At 38.4% G+C, this 13,029-nt stretch overlaps 1 protein-coding gene across 1 annotated transcript in view; it reads left to right on the top strand.

The window, feature by feature from the left end:
- TBC1D14 (TBC1 domain family member 14) overlaps positions 1 to 13,029 on the top strand; it is a gene marked incomplete at its 5' end in the record, with an annotated part of 67,226 nt that overhangs the window by 15,088 nt on the left and 39,109 nt on the right. The window contains one exon of the mRNA XM_035898653.1: positions 1,587 to 1,707. Within this exon, the coding sequence (XP_035754546.1) occupies positions 1,587 to 1,707 (121 nt within the window). The remainder of the gene's footprint in view (positions 1 to 1,586; positions 1,708 to 13,029) is intronic.

Here is a 13,029-nt window from a genome sequence, read left to right as displayed (position 1 = left end):
CATCTTTATACTGGTTTTTATTTTGTGTGGGTGGGGTAGGGGAAAGCTAAAAGGTGTTTGTAGAAGTACAGTTACTGCTTAGCTTTGACATCAGTTGTTACTGACTTGTGTGATTTCTGTACCTAAACACTTGGTTCTTATCCTTTAATATGGTAATCTGTTCATGGTTTGGGTTTCAAGGTAACTGTAACCTTGTGATAAAGAAGCATGTGATCATTTGTGTAAATATATGAATATTTAAAGATGGCAGTGCACTCTATTAACCTTATAATACATTCCAGTGCACTCTGACGTTTGTGTGATTGTTTTTCTCATTTTAAATATTTCTCCTGTATTCCAAGCAAGAGTATCTCTGTTGGTGTATTTATGAAATTGTTCGTGTTAGCTGATCCAAAGTGGCCAGGAAAACCAGCTTTTTAGTGTCCAGGTTGTGCCTATTGCAGATGTGTATTCAACCCTTTTAGAATATGAAGCTCAATATAGTTCTACTTCCCAAACTGCCACATTTTATGAATAAGAAACATCTGTACTTGGTGGGTCAACCCACCAGGCATTAAGGTAGTAACTGTAAGGAAAAACAGTAATGTCAGACTGGAAGCATCTGTGGCATGAAGGTGCTATAGCTGCCTGCTGATTAAAGTAGCAAAAATACTTTTATCTGAGCAGAATTGTTTGTTTTTTCGTTTTTTTTTTTCTTTTGGTTTTTTTCACTCTTTTTAAATGAGGGAGTGAAAGCCTGTAGTCAAGTTCCCAGGAAAAACCTACCACAAGGTATGTAAATAATTGAGCTAACCTGGACATACTTGCATATTTGCTGAACTAGATAGTAGGACAAAAGAAAATCTGTTACTTTAATAATCTAGACGTGCTGTGGGTGTAGAATATCTGTGGTGCTTTTGGAGGAGCCGAGTGCTACCAAAAGCATGAAGACTAGTCTGTACTGGATGTCCAGTTTTGGAAAAACATAGTTGTGGTGAGAAGATGCACATCTGGCATATTGCTTTATGATTAAAAACTAGCAAAGTCAATAAAAATAATTTAATTTTCAGTGGCTTTATGACTGTTACTACAGTGTTTAAGCTGGTTAATTTGAGATATTTCAGAGAGACTTCAGAATTAATGTTTTGATAACTGCTTTTAAGGTTATTTAGGAAAAATAATCTTTTATGAAAGCAGATCAAATACAGTAAAAGGCTACTTATGTCTGCAACTTTTTTGTGATTTTTGGTAGTAGTGTGTTATAACAGGTGGGTTGTGAATGTTTATGCAGCAAGAGATTTAGTGTCTTAGTCTTACTTTGAGAGTGAGGCTGAATGATATAGAGGGAGGCTAAAAAAAAGGCCACTTTTAGAAAGTTACAAATTAACTTTTTTTATCTACTAAAAATTCTTCTTTCACCAAGTCCATTGCCTGGTATGGTGATAATACTGCATGATGTACCTCTTGAGGATGGAAAACAGTGCCTACCATCACAACCACAAGAGAACCTGGAATATGTGATTGGGATGCATAAGGTTAGCAAATTGTCTATCCTCTTTATTATAATAATAAACCCTTTTTCTTAATCAAACTTTTTTTTATTGTAGGAATTTGTTTACCAGAAAGCAAAGTGCAAGATTTGAAAACCAAAATGATGTGGGATGGAAGTTATTTGGAAAAGTACCTCTCAGAGAAAACTCGCAGAAAGATCCAAAGAAAATACAAAAGGTATTTGTTTAATTCTGTTTTAGGATTAATGGTGAACATAGAAGCCAGTTAAGTTTTTGAGCTGTGTATATGACTGTGAAGCCTGTTTGTCTGATGAGTTGTGCAGTTTCTTGGACAGTACAAAAGAAGGTGGTTCTTGAAATTTTACTTCCATTATAACAGTGCCCTTCAAAAGAATGTGTTCTGCATGGTCATTACATTGAGTACTCCATGAAAACACATAGCACTTTGGTCTAAAGCATTTCATGTTAAAGATTCAACATGTGTGAGTGTGTATTCGGTTTTTATAATCGAGCTTTCAAAGATTTTCAAAATACCTACTAATTTCTTTATCTTGTTCTAGCTTTCAGTGTTTTGTGGCCTTTGTGTCATAGACCCATCTATAAAGTGCTGTTTCAAGAGAAATTGTGTTCTGTTGGGCCTTGGTTTATTTGTGCTTAAATAGTAATTAAAAAGACATAAATTTAAGACAGAGTGAATGGTAGAGTGCCAGAAAGTTGTGCTGGAATGCTAGTTTCACCCCTTGTTTTCTCAAGTATTTGCTGTTTGGACTTGAAATTTTCTGTGTGTGGGCCTTGATGAAAATTTGGTTACTGAACTGAAATGATGGAACAATACAATACAGTTCAGGATGGGTGAATGGAAATAAAATATTTTTTTTCCTCCTTGTACAGTCTAGTTCAAAAGGGAACGTGTATTGAAATTGTTTATTGAAGTGGTTCTCTGAATAGGGAAAAACTTTAAAAGCATCAGAAATGCCAGAGAATTTAGGCTCTTCCCTGTCTTCATTGCTGCTTAACTAGTTTTGACACTGGTTTTTGTGTGTCTTTTGCTTATATTTGCCAGTAGTTACAGCCATGATTTGTCAAATTTTACCAGCTGGTTTTGGAGGTGGGGGAGGAGGTTGAAGCTGTACAAAAATCTTTTCAGGCCTTCCTTAGTGTGTCATAAGAGAATAAAAAAAACCACAGTGAAAACCAGTTTTCTCCTTCTTTGCATATCACTTCTCAAGCTGTAGCATTATAATGTTGTTGAAAACAAACATTTCAGAGGACTGGTTCTACTACAGATGAACCCAAGCACATGTCTAGTGAATGAAGTAACCTGCCTTCCCAGTGGGGAAAGGCCTTGTGAAATCCATCTGCATGGTCAGTAGTTTGAGCTCCTCTTTCAGTAGGAAGAAAACATCCCCTTTCAAACTCTCACTTGATCTGGGATTTTTAGATTGCATGTAGGCATTTTATGTGTTTGGGGCTTTTGTTGTATTTCATTCCATTCTCACTTCCTTTGTTCAGACTACTGTGGAACTATGAAGGTTTGTATGGAAAGAGGCCATGTAGTTAGAACTTCAAAACCAGCTGCTCTGTGTTAAATGAGATGCTGATTTGAAGGACTGTGCTGCTTGGTTTAGGGTAAAGTGCTCTGGAAATCCAGGTGTCTCCTGTGACTGTTCTTACCTGTAGCTAGGCTGTTAATTCAAGTGAACTTCAAGCAGCTTTTGGAACTTGTCACTATGATCAACCATTCAGACTTTATCTACAACTTATCTCGATACAATTAACAGTTCCAGAGTGTTCACCAAAGATTTTTGATGACACAACTGAAGAGGCTTAATAACAGTACTCAAGACACTTAGTGTATTTTATTGTCGTCATCTGTTCTTTGATAAGTGGGTAAATAATTCATTAGCACTTTGTCATTGTAGCTGGTACTGTGAATATTTTTCCTTTAGATCCAAGCTATCTTGCATTGTGAGTATTCAGTGTTCCTAGAATGTTACAACTTTGGTTGTATTAAATTTGTTAGAAAAAAGTAGCTATTAAAGAATTATGTGGTATGGCATCCAGCTGTTAGTGAGTTTCTGGCAAGATTGCAAGTCTGAAACAATTGTCTCCAATGCCTCTTGGATAACAATAACTAATCCTTCCTAATTTATTTGGTGCTTTCCTGAAGTTATTTTTGACATGCAGAATTTCTGAGACATGGGCAATGCTGTAAATAACTAATCCAGCCTCACCAGCAACCCAAAAGACATCTTGGTTCAGGTTACTGTAGAGAACCGTTACTGAATGTGGTTTGTCTTGACATCGCCCCCCTTATAGGTTGCTTTGACAATGACAAAGTAGCACTTGTGTTGCGGAGTAGTTTGCCCATTTGGGGGCATGCTTTTTGCTCTTTGACTTGTGCCTGAAGAATTTGCATATGTGTCAGTGGAGGAGGTGACAGCATATGGCTATTGGGATGAGGCTTGTTGGCCAACACCAGTTCCTTCTCCTTTCTGGAAAAAAAGGGTACTAGAGCCAGAGCATTTATTCTTCTGGCCCTTTTCTACCTTGAGGTATGTATTTTATTTCCAAGGCCAGAAGAGTAGGTGCTTGAAAGACCCTTATTTCATGTACTGAAGAATTTGGGGGTATGCAGTGAAATGTGGGAGTTGGGGAAGAAGATGGCTGTGATCAAGGTAAATGGTTAGTGTCCTAGTAAATTATTTCAGCATTTGCACTTTCCTGTAGGGCATGAAACAAGGTGCCTGAACTGTTTCTTTTATAGGTCACTGTTAATTGTCTGCACTTTATGTACACTTTACTTGAAATTCGGCTTGATTTTTTTTTTTATTATTTATTTTTCTTCTCAGAAGTTCTAGGGCCTTCCTTAAAGCTCAGTGGAATAGGAATTACACTTGCATTATATGAAATCCACTACAAGCACTAGATGCCCTGAGAAGCTGATCGTTTGGGGATACAAAGTTGGTGACTGTTCGGAGCTGGAGACTCCATATCTTGATCACCAGTATTTCATGACTTGGCTACCTCACTGTCTTGTGCAAAGAGATGTGGAAAACGTTGTGGAATGCTCTTACATGAACTTGTCAGTTTGGGAGCTGTGCAGGGAGCTGCAAGGCCCTGAACAATGATGGCAACATGGTAATTGTTAACTGAACGCTGTCAGTGCTATGTATTGAGTGAAGTGTGTAGAGCACACAGTCTAAGTGGAAAGTGCCACCTAGACAGAAGGGACTAATTCAAAATCAAAGTATTCTTTTAACATAGCGTTGTGTGTAACTTACTGTACACTTCAAGAAAACCAAACTGGAGGAAGAAAAGGGAGTCAGTTTTTCTGACATCATGGGAAATCAGCAGGTTTTGAACCCTGCTGTGTGTTGATATCTTGAGCTAACATAGTGATTCGTAGCAGCAGTTGCCTGTCACTCCATGACGTGAATTTCTGATTATATTACGCAACTGGGCTTGTCCAAACTTGATGAGAAGTAGTTAGACACTGCTCATGTGCTGCTGGCCACAGTTGTCATGGGCATTGCTTCCTTCCCGTAGTACACTTCATTCCTTCAGTCTTCTGCATGTGCAGGATTATCTGACTTAATTCATAGGATTCAGTGCTCTGACAGACTTATTTCTAATGTTTTGTGCTGCTGACATGATGGACAAAACAATTGTGCGTTGATGTGCCCTGTTAGGTTACAACTTAAGTTTTCATCACTCTGCCTCTTGGGTGTTCATCTGGTTTTGTACTCAGTGCCCCATTAAAGGGTTTCATGCCTGTTTGCTGGTGTCAGAAAACTGACATACTTCTGAGAGTCTGTTACTTGAGATGCCTCAAGTTTGGGAAGGGGTGGAAATGTAGACTGTGCCTTCCTCTTGAGCTTGACCCTGTCCTTCCTGTTCCAGTTGCTGCCTCTGTTGGTGCTGGTACTTGAAACGGGGTTGTTTATTGAGCAAGAGCCTTTCCATTATCTGGATGCTCAGGCTTGACTTACTGATTCTTTTAAAGGAAAAAAATCCAGATGTATTCATACTGTTAAAGAATAGCTCAAAAATTTAATGGCTTTGATACCAGATGTACTTTGTAAATAATAACAAGGACACTTAATCAGAGGAATGTATTGTTGGCACTCTTGAACAAAAGCATCCTGGAGCAAGTAGGCCTGAAGAGGACACCTAACCAAGATGTTTTGAAAACATCCAAAACTTGGCAAGCAAGCCCAAGATCGATGTACTCTCAGCTGAACTACCCTCATTATAATACTAAAAATCATGCCCCCAGGTCAAAGGACCTTTGCCCAGATCAAGACCCTTCCTTACAGAGCACACGTAGTATAAAGAAAGGACACTGCATCTTTAAATGAATGTGAGGCTTGCGAGAGCCAGTAAGAAACAGATGAGATTAGGTGTGGTTGCGAAATAACGGATAACCAGTGCTGAGTGTGTAAAAAGCTGCTGTGTGATCACTAAGGTGTCCTACCTTTGTGGAGCTACCACCTAGCACCCACCTCTGCAGAAATGAAATAATATGCAGTGTCTCTCCTCAGTGTGTGACAATTGACTTATTGCACACTGGGCCATGAATCTGCTTTTCAGACAATACCATGGAGTCCAGGTCTTCCTTCAGATTGTCCGTTCACAGTCATGTTATTGTCTCTGTGGTAAAATACTCATTAGCCTATAGGCTGCAGGAGACTCAATCTGCCTGACTACAGAGGCTCTTGAGTAATGTTTCTATTAGCAAAATCTTGGTCTGAGTTAATTCTGAAAGGCAACTTAGAGGAAAGGTGGTAAATTCTTCATCGTGACTTTTACTTCATTATGGTTTCCCACCTTGGGGGTGGGGAGAAAAAACCAAAACTGACATCTAAGTTGCATGTACTTGTTTAGACTGTCAGAAGTCCTTTGGATTATCCAAGACACCACAAAATAGCCTGACCGTAGTAGTAGCTACGGTTATCAATTTCTGGTTGTATCTGTCCTCAAGTTTCACATACCTAGGGAAATCCATCTGATGGTACCTGCTTGGTATTAAGCTCTTTGTGTACAGGAACTAAGGTGACTGAGCCACCAGGTAATCCTTTCTCAAGTTGGCTTCTTTTGCTTCTGGACAGACATCAAAGAAATCCTTTGTGCCAGGTCACTAATTAGAGCCCTGTGAGTAGGCCATTAATTCAGCTGTAGATTCCTATAGTGAGTTCACTGGTGTGTTCGTGGTTTAGTCTTTTGATAGCTTTATTTATTCTTTTTTTCCCCAGAATGAGATGAATAAAGTTAACTGCAAACTTAGTCTTCTGAAAGATAAGAATATTTGTGTACACATTTTTAAACTTACATGAAGGGAATAATTTTTAAACACATTCATATTACACATTGTTCTGATACTCTCCCTGTAATAATTTTGCCTGGGATTGAAATAAATTTGCAAGAAAGAATGCAATTCTAAGATATGTGTTTATGTAAAGCATGGGTGGTTGAGGGGGAAGTAATCTAACTGAAGTGGCTAAAGATTGTTCTTATTTCCTTCTGGCCTGCTACTTGATAAATAAATGATGAAAACTCCAGACCCTCAAACTTCCATTGCCATTTACAAGTTGGGCATTATCGTATCCCAGCTGAAGATGGCTGTACATATACAACTGAGGCCAGACGAAATTTGTAAGGAACAGTAATGTTTTTTTGTCTGACCTCTGACCAAAAGAATGGTCAGACAGGTTTTTGAGCACATAAGCCTTTTCTCGAGTCCTATAAATCTTCTAACAGCGCCCACTTGTTCAGCCAGTATCTGTAAGACGTAGCATCATAGTCTGTCTTAACAATGTGGGAATTAAAGTCACTCCAGCTAAGTTGGTGTTTGGCCTACTTTTACTGCTGGTGGTATACATGAATACTTCTCTTCTGATAAAGAATCAGTATTGGCATAGGCTAAGGTTGGATTGCTTTGCACTGACACCAGGAGGTTTTATACAGTTTTTATACGGTTAAATGTTTTAAAGCTTAAAAGCTGTTAGAACAAGTGGTCTCGTCTGAGAAGCTGGAAGTACATTTACAATGGAGGTTTGCATGATTAATTTTTTTTGTATCAATTATCTTCAGGAATCCTGCTTGAGCAGAACTGGTTATGCCAGTTGCTTTTGTAATTGATGTGTGAAAATGCACTAAGTCAGATGATAGTACTTCACTGAGAGTAATAACCGAAGTTAAATTCTCTTCCCTTCTGATAGACTGTAGAGCTGAGCTAGGCTCTGCAGCCACTGTTTCTTTTGGGAACTCTTTTCAGGATTGGCAAGAACAGCAGGTTTGAATATGTTTGCAAGTTCTTAACCACCCCCTCCACCCCCCCGCCTTTATTAGTGAATGCTTTTGAAAGAAAACCCTTTAAAAATTCAAGAAGAGGTAACATTGTTCTGAGCATATCCTTCGTCTGTCTCCTCTCATGTGATCAGTTTTCACAGAACTTGTTTGCAACTGGCCAGTCAAGACCTTGTGTATTAAGAGACTAATGTGTATGGAGGAAAGTCAGATTTTAGCTATGTCCTAGAAATACGTTACAGCTGTCTTCCCCAAAGGAGCATCTTAAATTAAATTACTTTTTTCTACAGTGTATGGCTCTTCTTTTTTTCTGTAATATGAAAATCTGTTTTTTAATCAGTGCATAATTTTTTCCCTTCCAAATGTGCTGTGACCTTATGAAGAGTGTTCAATTTATATGAATTCCAGTAAGAGCTCAATGGAATATCTTCATTTTAAGTTTCAGTACCAGTAAAATTCAGCACATACAACACTTGAGGCTTTTCAATAGCAATATTTACTTATAAGTTCAGTCTAAATATTTTATTTAATATCTTATTTGCTGACATTCCATATCAGAATATTTAGAATTTCTGTTGGAAGTTCCTTAATAATAAAAAGTAGCTATGATTTTTAACCTAGGGATTGTCATCTTCCCAAACTTACAAGGATTTCTGTTCTGAAATCATAGTGCACTCTTGTGGGGGGGATGGGAGAGACTTTTCTTTTTCTTCCCTCCCCATCCCCCAAGGATTCAAATAAATGAATTGCTGGGGAGTTGGATTCCAGCCATGAAGCCACCAGTGATGAAAACAGTCTGCACACCTCCGATGCAGTGAAAAACTGCAGGGGTTTATGTGCAGCTGTGGATAACAACTTTGTGCGAGGTGTCCCAGGAGCAGATTGCAGGTGTACAGTAGCTGGAGTGGCAGCGTGAGAGCTTACATAGCCAGGCTTTTCACCTGCTGCTTCTGCACACCTTTGCTTGTTCTGCACTTATCACTACAGCAAAGTCATTTGAGTCAGATTTGTTCAGACTTGATAATCACATTAATACAATATTGCTGGTATCACACAAGCTGCCAGCAGTGTGTTCCTACCACCTCCTACCAAACTGTTTTGCTTTTTTTTTTGTTCAGCCATTCCTGTATATGTTCCTTTTGAGGAGAGGGGGAGATGGAAAAATGTCATTCTTTTTTGGTACCAAAATTTCCCAACTGGACTGTCTTCAGACGGAGACACAACAGGCTTTCTTTTAGGAGTGATGCACTAACAGGAAATAAATCAACAGGATTTTATGTTGCATTATGTTTTTCTGTAATAATTAGATCATGACTATATGTGGGATCAACATTCCAGTCAATTAAAATCAATTGTACTTAAGAAGCTTACTCTGCAGCCTATGATAAAGTGAAAATGAGCTCTCGAAACAGCTACATTGCTTGGCTCATAGGTGATGCTTTTTTATGGGATGAATAGTTAGGCTTATAACAGTACTTAAGGAAAAATCTTTGTAAGTTGATTTGGGTCAGTTATCATTCAGATTGAGCTTCACTTGATTTTCCTTTTTTTTTTCTTTTTTTTTCTTTACCAATAATCCTAGTTAATTAATAAATCACTTTACTCAAAGTCTGTTTTTTGGCAGGGACCTACTAGGTGGAAAAGAGTTGCAGGAGCAATGGCACCCAGCAAGAAATTCTGAAAGAAATTACTACAGACTGTGCCTTAGACAGACAGTGATAAGAGCTCCTGCTGAGAGCAGTGTGTCTAATCCAGAGGAAAGAAAGCATAGGGAAGCCCCCCGACTGCTGACGTGTGGAGGTTCTCCTGCAGCTCCATGTGCCAGAGCACTCCAGATGGAAGCTGTGCAGCGTGGCTAGCTGCTACCATGTGTTCCCCTTCCTCTTGCCCTGTGCTGATGGGTGGCGGTTGTCTAAAAATACTGAGCTTTTCTAAGCGTTTATCTTAACCATGCCTTGCGCTGTATTCAGATGGATGGTTCAGGGCCTTTCGGAGAGGAAGCGGTTTGTTCAAGCTGGCTGCTGATTCTGGCAGGAGCTAGAGCTACGATTTTGGATACAGCATTGTCTTCTGCTCGTACTGAGTTTGTCTGGATAGATCACGGGATAAATCATTGTGACTAATGGCTATAGCTGTTAAGGGCAGCATGAGTGTTTGCACGTAGACTTCATTCACACTTTCAAGTGTTGTAGGCTATAAACTGTCTAGTGCATTTTTTTCTGTTCCGCAGTAGAAGTCCGAGGGTGTAAATGAGTCACTTCCTGTGTTCTCCTCCTCTGGGTTCATTTCTACTTGTCAGCCTTCAAAAAGGCAGGATTTAAATCTGTCATGGTGTGCCCAAGTTCCTTTTTTTTTTTTTTTTTTTAAGAACAAAGAAACAAAAGCACAATTGCAGTGCAAGAAGGCATAGTTACTGTGGTTAGTCTGAAAGTAACCTATGCTTATTCTTTTTGCAATCTCTAGAAATAAAGGTGTAACTCTAATTTTTCCACTTAAGAATTGTAACCCAAAACTTGCAAGTTGCCTTAAAGCACTGCAATTTCATGTCTTTCCTTCTGATCTAATTAAAAATATTTTGATTTTATTGTAATCATATGTAAGGTGCATCTAATTTTTGTGGAAGTAAATAAAAATAAGAAAGGAAACCTATTTTGTCGCTTATGAAGTCCTAAAATATCTTTTTTTTTTTTCCCCACAGGAACTGTACTAAATAGATTATTTAGCAATTCCAGTAGGTTGTATTATGCTACAAAGAGTGTGTTGCCCTTGTCCTGACTTGAAAATTACCTGCCTCAAACAAACCTACTATCATATTTAAACAGATAAAGCAAGAGTAATAGCTTCCATCCACAGTAAATGAAAGGGTAACTTAATACTATGGCCCAAGGACTGTTCCTGAGCATTTTAATAATAAAAGAATGTAATAAGACCCACCCAGGTATCATAATCTAGCAGACTCTAGCTGTCAGAGTGCTGCTTTTGATGCTCTTGGAACTTCTTCCCTTATGCTACAAACATGTGAAAGCACAGAATATGTTACAAGCATTAGGCTAATAGAAAATAATAGCCTTTGAGCATCAGTCTTGACTGTTATGGCAAGCTACAAAGTATTTTTTGAAAAGGAGTGAGAGGTGTGTGTGTTTTCTCCCTTTTCCAGTTTTAAATCTTTTAGTTTTATCACTCTAAGACTTCTCATAAATTGTCTTGCTCAAAAGCCCTGGAAGCTGGAGGGATCCTAAATAGTGTAACAGGCAGTGTTTATGGATAGGTATCTCCTTTCTGGAATAAAGATGCTAAGTAGATAAAAGTATAAGCTTTGTTAGTTGCTATTGCAGTTGAAATGTCAGCTGCTAGTCTCTACTGAAGGGTCTGTTTCACTGCCAGTGCTGTGATTTAGGGGAAACGCATTAAGTTTGAAGTTACCCAGTGAGATGGTAGTTTGTGTGTCCTAATTAAGTCAGTTGCTTTGTAGCCCCTGTTGATGCTTAGCATTAGATGGAATATAAATTCACGTGGCACAGGATTATTTTTAAATGCAAGAAGGCACAAATTTGTGGAAAAATGCTTTACTCTGAGGATGAAGTAAACAGCTCTTCCCACCCCCAAAATTTTGAAACCAGGGACAACAGTGTTTCAGAAGACCTGCTTACATCTGTGGAAGTTTGTTCATTTGTTGTTAAACGAGGATCCAACATGCAGCTGGTATTCGTGTCTGATAATGCTTACAGAGAGATACTTAATCACCCACATTTTTGTGCAGCCAGTAGGTTTTTTTAGTGTAGTAACCTTCTACCATGCATGCTGATAAGCAACACACAGGAGGCTTTTGGATTTTTTTTTTTCCCCCCCATGGGTTTTGGAAGGAAAATAGAAGTCTGTTGCATTGCACAGACACTTGGCAAAACATTGCTGTGAGGGAAAGCTGGGGATAAATCCTTGAAGGCAGCTGTGTTAGCCTCTAAATATTGTGGTGGAACCGCCTATCCTAACAGGAGACTAGAACTTGCATTACTAAAATGTAAAATTAATTGAGAAAGCTTTGCTAGACTTCAGTATGTTATTCTTGTGTTAAACAGAAGCAAGCTCCCAAGAAACCCGACCCAAAGGTTTTCTTTGTCCGTCTTCCAGCTTATACATCTCAAACTTCATCTAAAATTAAAGAATGAGGGGAGGTGAATGGTTTTGAAAGACTCTTACCATGCTCACTAGCAACAACAAACAAAGCTGATGTTCTTTGGCTCTGCAAAATGAATAGAGTTACTGTATGTGTGTTATTGGAGACCCTGAAGATCTGGATGTAAGGATTTTAAAAAACCCAGACTGGTACTTTTTCCTTAAGAGTCTTTCTGAAGAAAGACTGGGAAAATAGTTCTTCAAATTTTATGTTCTCATTCTCCCTCTCTCTCTGAGGACACTTGATCTCATTTTTCAACATGATTTTATTACACATTTTTTGTGCCTGTTAGTAATTTCCAGATAAAAATTTTCTTTTGCTGTATTGAGGTGGTGTCTCTTTAGCATGACAAATTTCAGTGGAAGCAGTTTAATGAATATTAAAGCCTAGAAATAGTCATCGTTTTAAGCTAGACTATGAAGGTATGTTGCCTTCCTTCATATATTTTATTTATACTTGTGTGTAGCTTTAAAAAGCTACAATCTCTTCTCCTCAAGATTGAACCTTAAGAAGGTTAAGGAAGATTATATTCTGGAAAATTTACATGTTGATACAGTTTTTTATAAAATTAAATAATGAATGCACAGGAGTGCCAGCCTGAACAGATGATGAAAGATAATACGAAGCACAGCATCAGTATGAGTACAAAAGAAGCTTTTATTAGACATGTAAGAAATTGGCATCAGCAACTGCTTCAAGGGTAATTTCAGGGATCAGAGAAGAGAAGCAAACGTGGATGTAGAAAACCACTCAGTGCAATATACTTACCACCTTGCTCTTCTATCATTTGTAATGGCAGACAAGTATCAGACTTGAAAAGGTTAGAGATCCTTAGAGATGCACAAATTTTGTTGAGGAGGCAGTATAGAAGTTAGCAGAGGGATTTGAAGGGGGAAGTGGGGTGGTATATGGTTAAAACTATCAAGTGAAGTACCTTTTCTCACACTAGTTTGGTGTACATACTGAAGTCATGTAGCTAAATACAAGCCTGCACGTATTTACCTACATAGACAGCTGTTTGCAAACAAAAATAGTAGCTGTGTGCTGTGGTGGGTA

This window comes from Egretta garzetta, unplaced genomic scaffold (assembly GCF_000687185.1).
Source record: "Egretta garzetta isolate BGI_Z169 unplaced genomic scaffold, ASM68718v1 scaffold107, whole genome shotgun sequence".
In the NCBI taxonomy this organism is placed as follows: domain Eukaryota; kingdom Metazoa; phylum Chordata; class Aves; order Pelecaniformes; family Ardeidae; genus Egretta; species Egretta garzetta.
This window is presented reverse-complemented; position numbering and strand designations above follow the sequence as displayed.